This window comes from Chrysoperla carnea, chromosome 2 (genome assembly GCF_905475395.1).
Source record: "Chrysoperla carnea chromosome 2, inChrCarn1.1, whole genome shotgun sequence".
In the NCBI taxonomy this organism is placed as follows: Eukaryota; Metazoa; Arthropoda; class Insecta; order Neuroptera; family Chrysopidae; genus Chrysoperla; species Chrysoperla carnea.
Genome location: NC_058338.1, coordinates 94,441,353 through 94,459,563, shown reverse-complemented (window position 1 = coordinate 94,459,563; position 18,211 = coordinate 94,441,353). Strand labels below are relative to the sequence as shown.

General features: G+C 29.9%; 1 protein-coding gene across 1 annotated transcript; it reads right to left on the bottom strand.

Moving 5' to 3' along the window:
- Positions 1–1,776: 1,776 nt before the first annotated feature.
- Positions 1,777–14,260, bottom strand: LOC123293062 (sensory neuron membrane protein 2-like). The gene is made up of 10 exons (XM_044873778.1): positions 14,183–14,260; positions 8,888–9,067; positions 6,588–6,745; positions 5,897–6,041; positions 4,592–4,760; positions 4,439–4,530; positions 3,619–3,827; positions 2,907–3,219; positions 2,225–2,350; positions 1,777–2,166 (listed from the first exon to the last, which is right to left on the bottom strand). Exons 1-10 carry the CDS (start codon positions 14,258–14,260, stop codon positions 1,777–1,779), a joined length of 1,860 nt encoding a protein of 619 aa, XP_044729713.1.
- Positions 14,261–18,211: the final 3,951 nt, after the last annotated feature.

Sequence of the window (18,211 nt, the reverse complement as noted above, 5' to 3'; positions counted from 1 at the left end):
ACGATATTCTAACTCTGAGATCACACAGGCATCTTTAACTGACGTAAGCGTCTGAAATTCGTTGTAAAAAATGCAGAAAAGGGTTTTCCGGTTCCGTGCGACCTTATGCACGCGGTTTTTATCTCTACATTGTTTTCATTGGTGACGTTTTCTTGAATATCTCTGCTTCTATTGATCCGATTCAGGCGAATAAAAAAAATAATTTTTTGTTAAGAATTTCTGCATCGACCTTTGCACATTACATAAATACGTATACATGTCACACATATATAACTGATATCCCCATATAATACATACGATATAATTTGCGCCTAATTTGCGCTCACATGAGTAAACACTGATGTTAACGAAAAAATGTTTCAAAAAAAAGTTGTTTATTTTTTTATAAGGAACATTTTTTGTATTTAAACTTTTGTTCTACCTCTAACGGTTTACAATTACAAAATGGGTCCTACGGACCCAAAACCCAATAGACCTATGTTGACTATTTACGAACTCGACCTCACTTTTTATGTCCTGAGCACGCTGTAAAAATTTTAGCTTGATATCATTTTTTGAGTTATCGTGTTGGCAGACAGACGGACAGACAACCGAAAATGGACTAATTAGGTGATTTTATAAACACCTATACCAAAATTTTTGTTCGTAGCATCAATATTTTTAAGCGTTACAAACTTGGACTAAACTTAATATACTTTGATTTATTTTTAGTGTCCGACCAAAGGTCGATTTTTGGCCGAAGCCGAAGCCGATTAATCGGCTATCGCCACAACCTTCGGCCGAAGCCGAAGGTTTAAAAACATGATTATAAAACTTTAATATTAAAGTTGATCTCTACAAGTTGATTTAGAGGTTATGATCTTGAGAAGTTGATCTAGAAGTCAATCTAAAGATGATTAAAAAAATTACCTTGAAATTTATTTCAAAATAATAACATTTAGAACAATTCGTTCAATTCCGACGTTTGCTAAGAACCTTCGGCCAAAGCTTCGGCTTCGGCCTGAATTCAGGCCGAAGCCGAATGTTTGACCAAAGGTGGTTTTTTGGCCGAAGGTGGCCGAAGCCGAAGTCGAAGCTTCGGTCGGACACTATTTATTTCATATATACATGGTATAAAAACCTACAATTTAAAAAAATTAAAGTCCGATGATTTGCCTGAACTATACGAGCTGTTGAAATTTTTCAGAAAAAATCGCTTTTCTCAAAATTGAGGTTATGTATCGGGTCTAAAATCACCTTTTTGTCATCCTTATCACCTTTTTTATCATAAGTTACATATTTTTCTAGATTTTCAACTCAATCCATTTTTCGAAAAGTTAGCAGAGAAAGTTGAAAATAAGAGTTTACAGCGATTTTCTTGAGATTTTGAGGTTATTTTGTTATGTTCAGGATAGCAGGCAAAGTCGATGTGGAAATTGTTAATAAACAATTATTTTTTTTATTCGTCTCAATCCGATTAATAAAAGCAGAGATATTAAAGAAAATGTCACCAAAGAAAACAAAGTAGAAATAAAAACTCCATGCGGTAAGTCGCAGGGATTGTGTCGGAACGGGAAAACTTCTTTTCTGTAGTTTTTTACAACAAAAGAAACCTGTTCAAAAAAAAATAGCCATTTGCAAAAATTTTTCGATTTCATTATCAAAATCCGCTAGATTTATCCACCTATAAGAAAAATAAAAAAAATATAACTTTCTGACACTATGTTGAGACAATTTACATTAACAAGAACTTGAAAGTAACTCTAACTTGAATATACTCAAACATCGTTTCGAAAATTATTGTCTTAAAAATCCATCAGCAGGTTTTGGTGCAATTCGTCGATTTATTCCAAATTGATTGACACCATCAAATTGTTGGCCAAGACCATTCATATTTCGTTGAACATTCATCATATTAAAATGTTCAATATTATTTGAATATGGATTTTGAATAGCTGGATATCCTGGTGGTGGCAAATGTATTGATTTATCATCATCTTGAACATCAAAAATTTGATTATCCTTCGCAAAACACAGCATGTTATTTTGTTTTAAATATAAAACAATCGCCATTATCAAACAACTAAATCCACATAAGATTATAAATGGTTTAAATATATCCATAATTTTTAGTAAGGAAAATGTAACTTTTAACATTTTACGAAAGTTTTCTGGCAAATCAGTACCCTAAAAATAATGAAGAATAATGGAAAATTTATAAAGGTATGTGATTTTGTATATTTACTTCTTCAATCCATAATATTGGAAATAATCCTTCGCTAACATTATTTAGAAGCGAAACTTCTTCGTTTTTGATAAGAAACATATTTATCTGAGCTCGTTTATACCCACGCAAAGGTATACCAGTCATCTAAAAAATTTTGAATTAATGATCAAGACTTTTTATCGATCCTTATGCAATCTGACCCTCAACCTCTTTGGGCACTGCGTAACCTAGCTTCCTTCTTTAAGAACGGCAGGATAGAAATCCAATATAGTTGTTTTAGTTTGAGATCCTCCATCAAGGATTGCATGATGCAATTTTTGCAATGACAGAAGAAGAAAGAGCGTATTATCAGTCTTGTAACTGTCTGGGCGGATTGCAATGGCCTACAGGTCTGTGAGGGATAGGTACTTTTTGAGTCTGTAGGCAAATCCTGTCAGGTATTATATTCAGGCCCTTTCTTTTCTACTAGGAACTCTGGATAAATGCCCAGGGCCCCGCAATCGACGGACACGGAAAATGGAGTGGGTTCTCGATCTATAGCTGTTAAATGAAGTTTTACAAAAAGGGTTCTCTTGATCCTTATGTGCCCAATGACCTTCAAAATGTTAAAGATGGCCCTGATTACATTTTAATCATTAACAAGTGGGCTTTTTTCTCTAATTTACAAGATTCGCGTTGGAATACGCCATGACGATCTTACCGTTTGGACATAAGCATGATTTTCATGAATAGTTTTATTCGGTGAAAGTCCAATAATATAATTTTTATATTCATCATCAGCCAAATAAAAATGTGGCCACGAAATGATCACCGGTGCTGTGAAACAAGGCGTCAAATTGAGCGCACCACTTTTTAAACATTGAATTGATTCTTCTTCCGTTTCGGGATCTTTATGTTTAATACAATAGCATTTATTTTCTTCGATGTCAGATAATGTTTTTTGGGTTGTTATATATTTTCGCGCTGGCAAATTAAACAATGTTGTCTCTTCTTCGAATTCCAATTCAATTGATCTGAAATTGGAAATAACTATTTAAGTCAAATTCACATTGAGATACAGGTGATTGTAAATTCGAAAGCGAAAAATCTTATTATTTTGGGAGAGGCACGTGAGCGCCGCCAGGATTATATTCAGGGAGGTGCATTTTTTTTACTTCAGATATCGCAAAATTGGTTGCAATACACCCACAGAAAAATATCTCCAAATATGAGTAGTTAATATTAATAGAAAGGTCTGTCCTCATCAAAGTTTTTTAAAGATGTTGAAAGTCAAAGTTTGAAGAACTGAGTAACATTTAGGGCAGATAAAAATTTTAGCAATTGTAGATTATACAGCAATTATAGATGAGAGTCTGGGTGAAAAAATAAATATTTTACATTTATTATTAATCTTTTGAATTTCACAAATATACCTGCATAGATCAACCTGGAAAAAAACTATTTTTTCTTTAGTTTCTGGAGGAGGAATAATGTAACCATCTGTGCCAGAAATTTCATTACATCTTTCACTTTGCCAATATTTTAAAGCATTTTCTCCCATCCATTCTTCTGTATTACCCAGTAGTTGGAGACTATTTATTCCAGAATTGACACGAAATATTCCTTCACTAGTTCCATTCATCTAAAAATAACATTAAGATATATCACTTCCGTAGAGCTCAAGTTAGATATTCACTGAATTGGCGGAGTAATATCTTGAAATGCGTTGATCGTACGTTTAAATGAATACGATTTTCGTAATTTTTGGGACAAAATTACTTCTCTTACGATTTTCATTCAAATCGAGACGAATTTTTTTTCAAAGAGATTTTCCCTTCAAAAATTATTTGGATTTTAAAAACAACATCATCTAAGACTTATCCAGACCCGGCGAAAACAATGCTGTTGACCGAAAATCGATCTAAATTAGATTTTTCGATATATCAAAATTGCTGAATTTAGAAATTCATAGAATTACCGACGAATGTTGTGAAATACGTTGATCGAACGTTCAAATGACTAAGATTTTCGTTATTATTGAAAATTATCTAAGAAAACAATTTTCATTTAAATTTAAGGGAAAATTTTTTTCGAATTTTTCAAAGGGAAGAAATTTGATACAAGTTATTTGTTTTCGATGGTGATTACAATTTCATTTTCGACTAACTCGGTATACCAGCGATATTAGTAACATAGATTTCAAATTAGAAATCCATGAAATAGATCGCACTTCCAAATGAATGAATAACTTACGTATTTTAATGCTGCAAACTTATAATCGCGCCCATTTTCAAGTTGCCAAACTTGTGGGGGTGATAATCCTTTTATATTTGAACATACTAATCCTGTAACATAATTCTTCATTTATGTTTGAAATAATCCATTTAAAAAAAATACTTATATTACCCAGAGTTCCATCTGGATCAGAACAATCTAACAATAATCCATTAAACAAAATATCTTTTGCTTTTGCTGTAGTAAACACATTTTTTATTCCTGGAAACATGAGTGGTATTGTTTCTTCGAAAGTTGATAAAAAATCTGGTATCAGGTTCAGCATAATATGAACAGTTCCCTGTATAGAATAATCAATTTTGGTTTATTTGGGAAATTTAATACGAGCTTACGAATAAGTTCCCTTAAAATAGAAATATTTTGCCTATAGTGAAAATTTACGTATAGACTAGAAAGAATTTCAGAAAATCGAACTTTTAGAAGCAAATCATATCCCTTTTGTGCAGAAGGTTTTTTCCTCCTATTTCGACTCTGCTGAATCTGAATATGCCGTTTGCCCAACCGAAATCTCGACCGGAAGTGAGACATTTAAGATGGCGGCCAGATTTTTGCTCCTTTTTTTTGTTTTCTCAAGATAAGTCAAAATTGTGCATTTTTTTTAAGAAAACATATGCCAAAAGTTTTTAAAATGGAAGAAAATTGCTACAATTTGAGATCAAAACCAGCTCTGTAGATTTAATACTTCCTGAGATACAGCTCTCCGAAAATTGGCATTGTTTTCGAAAAAAGTCGAATTTTCATACTTGGTCTATTTTCGACTCAGATATCGAGGAAAATACTCATTTTATGGGTGAAATCATGGGAAAAGATGTTAAAGCAAATGTAATTAGGTTTAATATAAGCAAAGAACGATGTCTTTAGTCCATATCGTTCACTCACAAATTTTAAAAATTAAAAAAAGAGAAAACTGCAAATTTCGCATATTTGATTGTTTAGTTCTGATAATGGTTTGAAGGTAGTTCGAAAGGATAAATTATGTACATCCACAATAGCCCGGAAGCGAATCTCAAAATAACTTGTCTTATCGGTAATAAATCTGGCCGCCATCTTGAATATCTTACTTCTGGTCGATACTTCGGGTAGGTAACCGGCATATTCAGATTCAGCAGGGTCGAAATAATGGGAAAAGACCTTTTGCCCAAAAGTAATATGATTTGCTTCTAAAAGTTTTTCTGAGGCCTTTTTTAAATATTATAAGTCAATATATATCATATATTGACTAAGTTAGTTGTTGAAATATCCTGTATGGAAAGTGTTGAATATCAATGCTTGCATTATTTTAAATAAATTAGAAAAGTTTAAAAAACCACAATTATGGTGGCTTTTTCTTTCCGAAAACAGTTTCTATTAATGTGAATAATCCAAAAAATTAACTTTAATCTCTATTTAAAAGGGCACCTTCAAAATTTAATTTACCATTAAAGCCAAATTAAGTATTGTAACTTCGGTCTCCGTTGATATGCATCCTTCATCGTGCCGCTCAAAAAATATTCTAGTACTGTTGTATGTAATTTGATTTCCATCGGAACTAACGTCCAAAATAATTTTTTCTCTATATAAACTTAAAACAAAAAAACAAAATGAAAACAAACAATTGACTAAGTTAATTGTTGAAATACCCTGTATAGGCAGTGTTGACTACACAATCGTTTGTTTTTTTACAGTCATGTAAGCAAAGCAAGACAGCCACTCTTACACACAAAGTAATAAGAGTATCTTGTATCTTCTCACTTCCTCGATGGATATAATATAAAATTAAAATATTTAAAATAAATGTATATAGAAATGGTTGTTCATTTTTTATAAAGTATATTTTTTGACCTATGTTGCTCGTTTACAAATTCGATCTCACTTTTTACGCCCTGAGCACGCTATAAAAATTTCAGCTTTCATATATATTTTCGTTTTTGAGTTATCGTGTAACAGACGGACAACCAAAAATTTACTAATTAGGTGATTCTATGCTCAGCTATACCAAAATTTTGTTCATAGCATCAATATTTTTAAGCGTTACAAACTTGGGACTAAACTTAGTATACCTTGGTATAACAACTTCATTATTTTTGCAATCGTATAAATCATGCAAATTGTAGATAATAGGACTTACTTGTAACAAAAAGGTCCAACTTCTTTAAGAATTGGCTTTTCACCATTACTAATTTCCTTTGGATTTGTTACATTAAATAAGTACGCATTAAATATAATTGGGATTGGTAATTTTTGCCACATTGGGTACATTTCGCTACCATTTTTCAATTCCAATTTCTGGGTTTAAAAAAACATATTTATATTAGGCTACTTCCAAAATTCTAAGCATAAAACGTAAATCTGCAATAATTGACTGTTGACTGTTCAAGGATGATCATATGAGTTGAAACATGTCACACAAATATAAAGTAATAAAGTGGAATAGGGAATATTCACGAATTTTTTTTTTCTTCTTAAATAAAAGGTCATTCATGTTACAAACAGTAGAGAAAAATTATTTTTCGAATAACTATAAAAACAACTAAGATAAAAGCCATCAAAGATTTGTTTGTATCTCTTTCTAGCAAAATAGAATTTAGCATGACGTTCTTATGGTAAACATAGTATATGACGTCAAATACTATGTCCGAACTCTCTGTCTAATGAACTCTCTGTTTAAAATGCTCAAATTATCCGTATTTCTTGACTGATTTTAATTTTAATTTCACTTTTAGTCATCCATTTTACGGTATTTTCATACTTTGTTAAAAATTGTGAAATAAAAACTTCATGAATATTTCCTATTGGCAAATATAAATGAAAAAGTTCGAGTTAACCGTTGTTTTGTGGACATCCGTCTATAATAGAGGTTGTCCACATGATTATTTTTACCTCTATTTATTAAAAAACAATCATTTTATATTATTTGAATGGAGGAACGGAGATTGGGTGAGGTTAGAAATTGATAAAAAGGGCAGTTGCAGCTTCCTTTTCAAAGAAAACCTTCACTTCGTTATTATTGATGCAAAGAAAATATAGTTAATTAGCCCGTTAATTATAATTAAAAAACTGCCGCTGTTTTAATCTTTCATGAAAGGTTTAAAAAAGTTCAGGTTTTAATGGAGGGCATCATGTTCTAGCTGACATCAAATTGGGACTACCTTGGTGGTAATATTTTCTGGCAATACTCTAATTTAGTCTTGCAATGCTCTGAAAAACAATTTTAGAAGAACGAGTATGAAGACATTTTTACAAGTTTTTAGACTCTCCTAGAAGACATAATCATAGATTTAATTTGGCGTAAAAAATTTGAGTAGTTTCAAGATTTCAAACTTTTCGCTCTTAAGAAAAAGGACGAGGATAACAATATCACTACATAGTATAAAACAAAGTCGCTTTCTCTGTCCCTATGTCCCTATGTCCCTTTGTATGCTTAAATCTTTGAAACTACGTAACGGATTTTGATGCGGTTTTTTTTTAATAGATAGAGTGATTCAAGAGGAAGGTTTGTATGTATAATAACATCCATTAAATAGTGGAGAAGTACTGCTATTTTTGAGGTTAATAGTTAAAAATGTAAAAAGTAAATAAGTAAAAATGTAGTGTATGAATTTAGATATTCCAAAGATAGCAGGAAATCTTCATGGTATAGGGAAAGGGGGATTGTTTTACTCCAAATTTAACGCGTGCGGGCCACGGGCAGTAATGAATAAATCAAAACTACTGGATCGATTTTAATCACATAGGCTATATATTTTATACCCGTGCGAAGCCAGAGCGGGCCGCTATGTTTTTATATACAACGTTCACAGTTTTTCTGTAGTGTATTTAGTATCAGCATTGCACCCGTGCAAAGCCGGGGCGGGTCGCTAGTTTAATATAAAGTAATATTGAGTACAAGGATCATAATTTTGAAAATGTAATTACGCTAAACTAAAATTTTAGGGAAAAAGTATTAGCCTAATTGCATTTTCGAAATTATGATCCTTACTATAGGTACTCAATATTACTTTAAATTAAATATTGTTTTCCTCGTCCTTTTTCTTTAGAGCGAAAAGTCCGAAATCTTGAAATTACTCTTTAACTTTTTTATGTAAAATTAAATCTCTGATTTATTCTGAAAAAGTCTTCTAGGAAAGTCTAAAAACTTGTAAAACTTACTTACTTTCACTTTAGCTAAATTTTCATGAAATCTTTTACTAATTCCAAAAAAAGTCTTCTAGAAGAGTCTAAAAATTGTAAAAAAGCAGTCTTCAAACTGCTTAATAAGTTTTTTCAGAATGTTTTAGAATTTTTCGGACTTCTAGACTCATTCTTCTAGAATTGTTTTTCAGAACATACTGCAAAAACTTAATTAGACAACAGGAAGAAAATATATTTTCACCAGGGTATTACAAATAAATCTAATCCTAATAAGTTTAAATAACAAAAAATATTAACTTTTTGAATTTCACCCTGAACAATTTTTGGCAATAGATAGAACGACATAATAAAACCACCAATAATACACCATAGACCAAAACCACCTAACATTAGTAACTTTCTATTTTCCATTTTGTAATAAGTTTCCGCTCCGAATCGTTCATTAGTTTCACAATTTAATGACTGATTTTCTAAATTCTAAATTATTTTTTAATATATAAAAACAAAAAAATAATATAATAATCTGATATGATCTCTGATTGGACTTTCAATTACATTTAGTGTTATTTTATCTAAAATGAACATCAGATACGTATTATATTGATTTGATTGAATTACATGACACAGATTATCTTTTGATTACAAAAATGTAATTATTATTTTTATTTCATTACGTTTTACGGACACGGTCAGATAATGATTGCAGAGTAATCGCGTGCAGGACCGTTTCAATTTATATCGACACCTCACGCAAATAATACAGTAAAAACATTCATAATTGCATTAAATTACTGCCGATCGTATATATAATTTTTAATTTGAGTCACTCTAACAGGGGATAATCCTGATGTCGAATTGGCCATATTACCATAAAAATGTAAAACTAGACAATTAATTGATACCATGACATTTGAAAGTGAAATAAAAATTGATTAAAAACGAAAAAGTTATAAGTAATCAAAGATTGCATTCAAAGGTTGCCCATCTCCTTTTAGCAAAACAAAGTTTTATATGTAATCTCTATGGCGATACCCACGTATGACGTCACTAGTGAGTATCTTCTTCTTTGTTCAATAAGGAATTTTAAACGTTCATATCTTGCATATTAAAGTAAAGATTTTAAAAAACCAACTTCACTTTTCTATTCGTTTTCTATTTAAATTCTTCATCTGAAGTGGTAAAAAAAGGTAAGTCCGATCCCCTAATACATCTTGATACATTTGGTACAAAGTTCAGTTAGAGAAGTGTCTAGAAAACGGTGCAGTCATTTTTAGATGGTAAGATTAAATATGTACATTAATTCTTACAGCCTTTTTTCTAAATTTTCTATATGAAGATTATATATATTCGTTAATCTCTAGCATGTGTGACTTTCACAGCAATGTGTTCGATGTGGGAGAACTTTTGACCATTACCTTTGGACACGGCCCTGACGTGTATAACTATGGTTGTTCAAATTAAAATTAAATAACATTAAAAATTTTACATCCGCTATATGAGTATAAAATATTATTTATTATAAAATAAGTGACAAAAATTAATTTTTTTAAATAAATTTAATGTAAAATAGGGAGGTTTTTCCGCAATGTTCATGAATAAATTTAGCTGCTGACGATGGTTGTGTTGTAATCGAAATATCAAGATTTAGCGAAATGTAAGCCTGTTGTATGTTTGTATACCATGTATATATGAAATATACATAGTATTATAAGTTTAGTCCCAAGTTTGTAACGCCTAAAAATATTGATGCTACAAAAAAAAAATTGGTATAGGTGTTCATAAAATCACCTAATTAATCCATTTCCGGTTGTCCGTCCGTCCGTCTGTGGTCACGATTACTCAAAAACGAAAAGAGATATCAAGCTGAAATTTTTACAGCGTGCTTAGGACGTAAAAAGTGAGGTCAAGTTCGTAAATAAGCAACATGGGTCAATTGGGTCATGGGTCCGTAGTACCCATCTTGTAAACCGTTAGAGATAGAACAAAAGTTTAAACGTAAAAAATGTTCCTTATCAAAAATTAAACAACTTTAGTTTGAAACATTTTTTCGTAAACATCACTGTTTACCCATGAGGGCGACAATTAGGGCGGAAATTTTATAATATGTACTATACTTGATTATCAGTTATGTATGTGTCACATGTTGGTATATGTAGTGTGATAAAGAAATCAACACTGATTATACATGGTATTTCAACAATTAACTCAGTCAATTGTTTGTTTTCACTTGTTAATAGATAGGGTATGCTTCGAAGTTGGTATCATATAATCTTTATATATAAAAATCTCATGTCCCGATGTTCAATTAAATTTTGTAGATATGTACTTCTTGGCCCAACTTAAGATAGGATAGCTTATAATTATTTTAGAATTTTGATACGAAAATAATAATTTTCCTTAGCTTTTTTCTTTTTCACGAAATTTTCTGACATTTCCCTGACTTCTAGTAGAATTTTGAATTCGCTGACATTTTCAATTTTTCCAATCATGTGGCCACTATGGAATTTTATAGAAAACTTATTTTAACAAAATTTCAGTTTAAAATACTACAGAGATTTAACAACTTTTTCTCGAATCACCGTACCCGAAAATCAAAAAGTTTATTCAATATACAATCAATGCTACTTAAACAACAAAAAGTACTTGACATTATTATGAAATCATAATTATTGGAAATATCACATAATGATGAATGAACTTTGTATTATAATCAGATTGGGGGAATTAAAATTAAATAAAATAATTAATAATACGCATCATTAAATCAAAGTACAAGTTTATTAAAAAAAATACAAAAAAGTACACAAAATTTTATAAATATTGACATTGTAATCATTGTTTTAAATATTTATTTACGTTCTTTTAATTCGTGATTTAATCAATTAATTAGTTTATTTCAATTAATAATAATGAATGATTAATAAATAATAAGATTAATACGTTGTTTAATTTATTTTAGTTAACCTTTCGTTTAAATGTAATCTGTAGGTGCTGGCTTCATCAAACACCAAAGCAGAATTCAAATAACAATTGCAGTCTCTAACCATAATACTAAGACGCTAGTTCGTAGATCTACTTAGATTTAGACAAAAATGAATTTCTAGAGTGAATTGGACCCTATAATCGGATCACTTTATCGCTTGGACGAGTAGTTTCTGAGATATCGACTTAAATGGTATACAAGAAGTGATACGCTGGGGCAATTTCTGAAGTCGATACGTTAGAAACATGTCGTTTAATTTATTAAATCGACATGTTTCTAGAATTACTTCGAAATAAAAGCTTTTCGTACAAAATTTAAAGCCTTGTCTTGAAAACCAAAAAATCGGAAAATTTTGTCTCCGATTTAGATAAAAATCATTTTCTAGAGTAATTTTGACCCAATTTGATTATTGAATGCATAGATTTTGAAATATCATCAAAAATCCCAAGATTTTAGGCCTTATCTCAAAAACTATTCACCCGATCAAAAAATATATCCGATTTTAATACTTTTTGGGTCAAAATTACCCCATATAACAAGTTTTGGAAATCAATCGAGCTTGGTTTTATTTTTTAAAAATTGTATCCATTTTTTCCAGAAAAAGCAAAGTGTGACTCTTCCTGACATCTATTGGTGGTGTAATGAAATAAAGTACATTACCGGGACATTCAAATTGGTAATATTAACGCAGCCATGTTTTTGGTAGTTTCGACCAATAGAAATTATGGATTTTTTACTAATATAGTCTCTGGAAATGATTTAATATATTTTTAATTAACCTAAAAAAATTTTTGACCAAGAAAAAAATTAACAAATAAGTACGGACAAGTGGATTTTAACAATATGGATACTTCATCAAATCACGAAAGTTACAAATATTGTTTTGTACCTTCGTGTCGTAACACAACTTATACTACTCCGGAAAAACATTTTATTTTCGTTCCCAAAAATAATGAAGTGAGAAAACAATGGTGTATTGCTGCTAATTGCCCTGATAAACGTCTTAAAACGGCTTCTTATTGTTGCGAAGATATTTATAACATTGGTGACAGAATCCATGAAGGTTATAAAGAATTTTATAACATTTTGCATTAATTAAGAGCATTAATTAAATAACGGCGATATTATTTTTTTAACAAATTTGTTTCTACCTTTTATCGATTGTGAATACGTTTATGTGAAATTAAATTACTTTTCTTATTAAATGTTTTATTACAAATATCACATGAAAATGGTTTTTCTCCGGTGTGAATACGTTTATGTACAACTAAACTATGTTGATAAGTAAATGTTTTATTACAAACATCACATGAAAATGGTTTCTCTCCGGCGTGAATTCGTTTATGTGAAACTAAACAACCTTTCTGAGTAAATGTTTTATTACACATATCACATGAAAATGGTTTTTCTCCGGTGTGAATACGTTTATGTACAACTAAATTACTTTTCTCATTAAATGTTTTATTACAAATTTCACATGAAAATCGTTTTTCTCCGGTGTGAATTAGTTTATGTCGAACTAAATTACTTAGCAGACTAAATGTTTTATTACAAACATCACATGAAAATGGTTTTTCTCCGGTGTGAATACGTTTATGTACAACTAAATCACATTTATAAGTAAATGTTTTATTACAAACATCACATGAAAATGGTTTCTCTCCGGCGTGAATTCGTTTATGTGAAACTAAACAACCTTTCTGAGTAAATGTTTTATTACAAATATCACATGAAAATGGTTTTTCTCCGGTGTGAATACGTTTATGTAAAACTAAACTATGTTGATAAGTAAATGTTTTATTACAAATATCACATGAAAATGGTTTCTCTCCGGCGTGAATTCGTTTATGTGAAACTAAATGTTGTTGTTGAGTAAATGATTTATTACAAACATCACATGAAAATGGCTTTTCTCCACCATGAATGCGTTTATGTTTAATTAAATTACTTTTCATATTAAATGTTTTATTACAAACATCACATGAAAATGGTTTTTCTCCGGTGTGAATACGTTTATGTACAACTAAATTACTTTTCTCATTAAATGTTTTATTACAAACATCACATGAAAATGGTTTTTCTCCGGTGTGAATACGTTTATGTAAAACTAAACTATGTTGATAAGTAAATGTTTTATTACAAACATCACATGAAAATGGTTTTTCTCCGGTGTGAATACGTTTATGTACAACTAAATTACTTTTCTCATTAAATGTTTTATTACAAACATCACATGAAAATGGCTTTTCTCCACTATGAATGCGTTTATGTTTAACTAAATGACTTTTCACATTAAATGTTTTATTACAAACATCACATGAAAATGGTTTCTCTCCGGTGTGAATTCGTTTATGTGAAACTAAAATACTTTGTTGAGTAAATGATTTATTACAAACATCACATGAAAATGATTTTTCTCCGCTATGAATTAGTTTATGTCTAACTAAATGATGTTGTTGAGTAAATGTTTTATTACAAACATCACATATAAATGATTTTTCTTCTAAAACAGTTTCATCTTTAATAATTAGTTCAGTATGTAATTCTTGTTCAAGTTTAATATTTTCATAATTAATTGTGTACAATTGTTTATCATTTTCATCACTCACAGGTTCATGTTTTACACTCACAACACTATCACTATCGTTGCTGCCTTCCTCTTCATTTGTAATGTGTCCACCTTCCATTAAAATAGTTTCATCTAATATTTCATTTTTAATAATTAGTTCTGTATGTAATTCTTTTTCAACTTTAATATTATCTTTATTAATAAACAAATAATTATTTGTATCAACAAATGAATTATTTGCCATTTTGTTTAATATTTAATATTATTATCACGAAAACTTATTTATCAAAAGGTTCAAGCATTAATTCACAACTCCAGTAAACATAACCTATAATGACAGCTGAACAGACCATGAAGGTTATAAAGCAGACTATAAACCATGAAGGTTATGAATATCTTGGGATATTCTCACGGACGTATACGTCCGTGGATATTCTTCAATACCGCCATGAAGGTTATAAAGAAGGAGAACGATCGCTACGTGTTAAAGCATTAGCGCGTCTGTCCCTGAAAATTTGTATAATTTATAGTTCATTTTTCAGCCACCAGCCGCGCTGTCATCAAGAAGTAGTATCTGCGAAGTTAGCTGTTTATGAGTACAAGTAGATGAAGTTAGTTGCATAATGTACAAATTGATATATCATTTCAAATTAGCGCACAACAGCCCGCTTTTATTGATACTACTTAGCGGTCGCAGCGCCTCACTTATTTTATCCATATTTCGGGGACAATATTTTCTATAGCGATCGTTCTCTTTCTTATAACCTTCATCTTCATGACAGAATCATTCGCCATTTTTAACCGACTTCAAACAAAAAAGAAGGAGGTTCTCAATTCGGCTGTATTTTATACCATGTATATATGAAATATACATAGTATATTAAGTTTAGTCCCAAGTTTGTAACGCTTAAAAATAATGATGCTAGGAAAAAAATTTTGTCATAGGTCAAATCACCTAATTAGTCCATTTCCGGTTGTCCGTCCTGTGGACACGATAACTCAAAAACGAAAAAAGATATCGAGCTGAAATTTTTACAGCGTACTCGGGACGTAAAAAGTGAGGTCAAGTTCGCAAATGAACATCATAGGTCAATTGGGTCGTAGGACCCATCTTGTAAACCGTTAGAGATAGAATAAAAGTTTAAATATAAAAAATGTTCCTTATCAAAAATTAAACAACTTTTGTTTGAAACATTTTTTCGTAAACATCACTGTTTACCCGTGAGGGCGCCAATTAGGCGAGAATTTTATAATATGTACATACTATACTTGATTATCAGTTATGTATGTGTCACATGTTTGTATGTGTAATGTGATAAAGAAATCAACACTGACTATGCATGGTATTTCAACAATTAACTCAGTCAATTGTTTGTTTTCACTTGTTGAATTATATTTTTTAAATAAAATTATTTATACAATTTATTTTCGAGTATCGTGGTATTTATTTCAATACCTGTTTATGATTCCTACATTGACTACTTGGCTTCATTAGTGATTTTCCCAATAATAAAGCAGATGTGTTTATATTATAATCGATAAAACAAGCCATCTAGGAAAGAAAGAATTTTTTTTTTTGTAAAACTAGTGTTATTGTGTAATTAATCTGGTTTTTCTAACTGCTCTATAGATAATCAATCCTTTTTTTACCAAGAGAGTAGTAGTAGTAGTTTTATTACAGTGGAGACAATTTAATTATTCAGATAAATATTCAAAACTTTCTGCCACAGTTTTGAAAAATCTTTTTTGTTCTAAATTTCGATCCAAACGGTGATTCGATTTTTTATGAAATGATCCTTTGTCCATTAAAACGATACTTTAAAATAAGCAAATTCAAAGTTTGAATCTATTTTCTTCTAAATCTATATTTGCCATAGTTGATTACACTGATCAATACAAATTTTGTCACAGAAGCATAAGTTTACTTTTTGGCAGGGTTTGAGGTGTTGAACATGAATTTAATAGTCAGCACGTCACGTTTTCGAGAAATTCGCCCCTTAATATGAAAAAACTTGTTTTTCCGCTAAATCGAAGTTATGTTTCAACGGTGAATAATTTATTCTCTCAAAAAAATTTACGCTATCAGAAAATACCATTAATTCCCCTTCAAAAGCCATTTTGAATTTTTCCAAAATCTCAGGAAATAGAATAAATAGGTAATATATTAGTAAAATTAATTAATTATACCTAAATATTTTTTTATTAATACATTTCAACATGTATTTTAACTATAATAACTATCATATGATTTCTCGAAGGTCAAAATGGATATAGGAAAGATTCAAAAAGTATTTTATAGAAAGAGGGAAGGAAAAGGAAGGCTTCCAATTTCCATGTAAGAAAAGAATTACATGGTGTTACAGAATTTCGAATATAACTGAAAAACGGATGTATTAGAGAAATTCTGAAGCTGAATTCGAATTTAGTACCATAAAAACTATAAGAAATGATCTATCGCATCAACGTGACAAAAAAAAAATCTTGTTGACCAGTGTTATTAATAGATTTTTATACCTAGGTTTGTATTAAATGTATTAGAATTTTATCAAAATTTTGAAATTGAATGAAATTAAATACGTATTGATCATAAAAACATTTTTGAACACTACATTTTACTATTGAATCGATCTTATATTTATTTTACTATTCATGAGCATATCACAAATATGTTGATAGTCCAGATTTATTTATAATTTCTAGTTCATATGCATACCAAAGAGTATTATGAGAGAGGGAAGAGAAATACAATTTTAAGTGACATCTGGATGGAATCTGTGGCGATTAACTATTAAGAGGTTATAGTCATATGAAGATTATCGACATTTTTTTAAACAAAGTTTTTTCTATGTTGCCCTCTATAAAATGACCTGAAAATTTGCATGCATGTTCAAAATGATGTTACAAAGGGCTAAAGACTTAAATTTTATAAATTTAAAAAAAAAAAAAATTTACAAATTTATGTAACGATCCTATGTGAGGTTATTATTTTTTGTTAATATTTTAAATTCGTGTTTATAAAATGTGAAAACCAAAGTCTTTAGCCCTTCTAAATATATTTTGTAATATGAATAAGCATTTTTTTTATTAAAAATTTCTCGAATATTCGATAGGAACTTCAATAAAATATAAGATTAAAAATTTATGAACTTTGGTTCGTGTATTAGGACTATTATGTACTATTAGGAAATTCGTGTATAAACTATTAAAATATTTTTGGTGGCAAGAGATGGCATGGCAGTCAACATCTACAATCTGCGTAAAAAAATTTACTATAGGTAAACAGTCAATTTTCGAAATAAAATAGGTTATAATTATATTTATCATGGGTTATAATTATATTTTATATTAATAATTGTATATATGTACTCGTAAATTTTAACGAGTTTATTTTTATGTAAGTTAAGTTTGCTTAAAATTATTTTTAATTCTATATTAAACTAGGTCAGACCTTAGTTCAAAATAATTTTTTTATAAAAAATATTGTTCGGATACCGACTTACATTTTTATATGATATGTAAGTTATAATTTGAGTCAATTTTTACTCAAATTGGGTCAGATCTGTAATTTTTAATTGATTTCCTGAGTTATTTTCCCTAATGTAGGCAGCAGATTTCCTTAATGGGGTTAGTTTTTATAAAATAGAATTATTTACAAATTTTTAAATTTATGTAGAAATTTATTATTTATTTATTTAAATTTATATGTAAGAGTAGATTATTCGATTTTAATGTAAGTTATGATTATAAATCAGACCAGATAATAATTTTGCATTTTGTACAAAATACTTTCAAAAAGGTTCGTTTCCATAATGACAAAATGTAGGTAGCTTTATATACATGTTTTCTTCTCGACGCCAGATATCAGCAATAAGAAAAAACATGGCCGCGCCAATATGAACAAGAAATATCGTTACCCCTTAAGTTTGTCGGAATTTGCGGGAGCGACTATTAAGTTCCCACTACTATATTTTATCTATGCTATTAAGTTTGACTACTTCGCGAGTGTGGACTATGGAGTGTAGAGGTAAAACAGCACAATCATTGTGTTAAGGATGGATGCCATGTCAAA

Coding starts and splice junctions, on each gene's coding strand:
- LOC123293062 (XM_044873778.1), bottom strand. CDS start 14,260: ATGGAAGGTGGACACATTACAAATGAAGAGGAAGGCAGCAACGATAGT. Junction 3,828..4,438: donor AGTTTGCAGCATTAAAATAC/GTAAGTTATTCA, acceptor TGTTATTTTTAG/ATGAATGGAACTAGTGAAGG. Junction 3,220..3,618: donor TTCCAGGTTGATCTATGCAG/GTATATTTGTGA, acceptor TTCCAATTTCAG/ATCAATTGAATTGGAATTCG.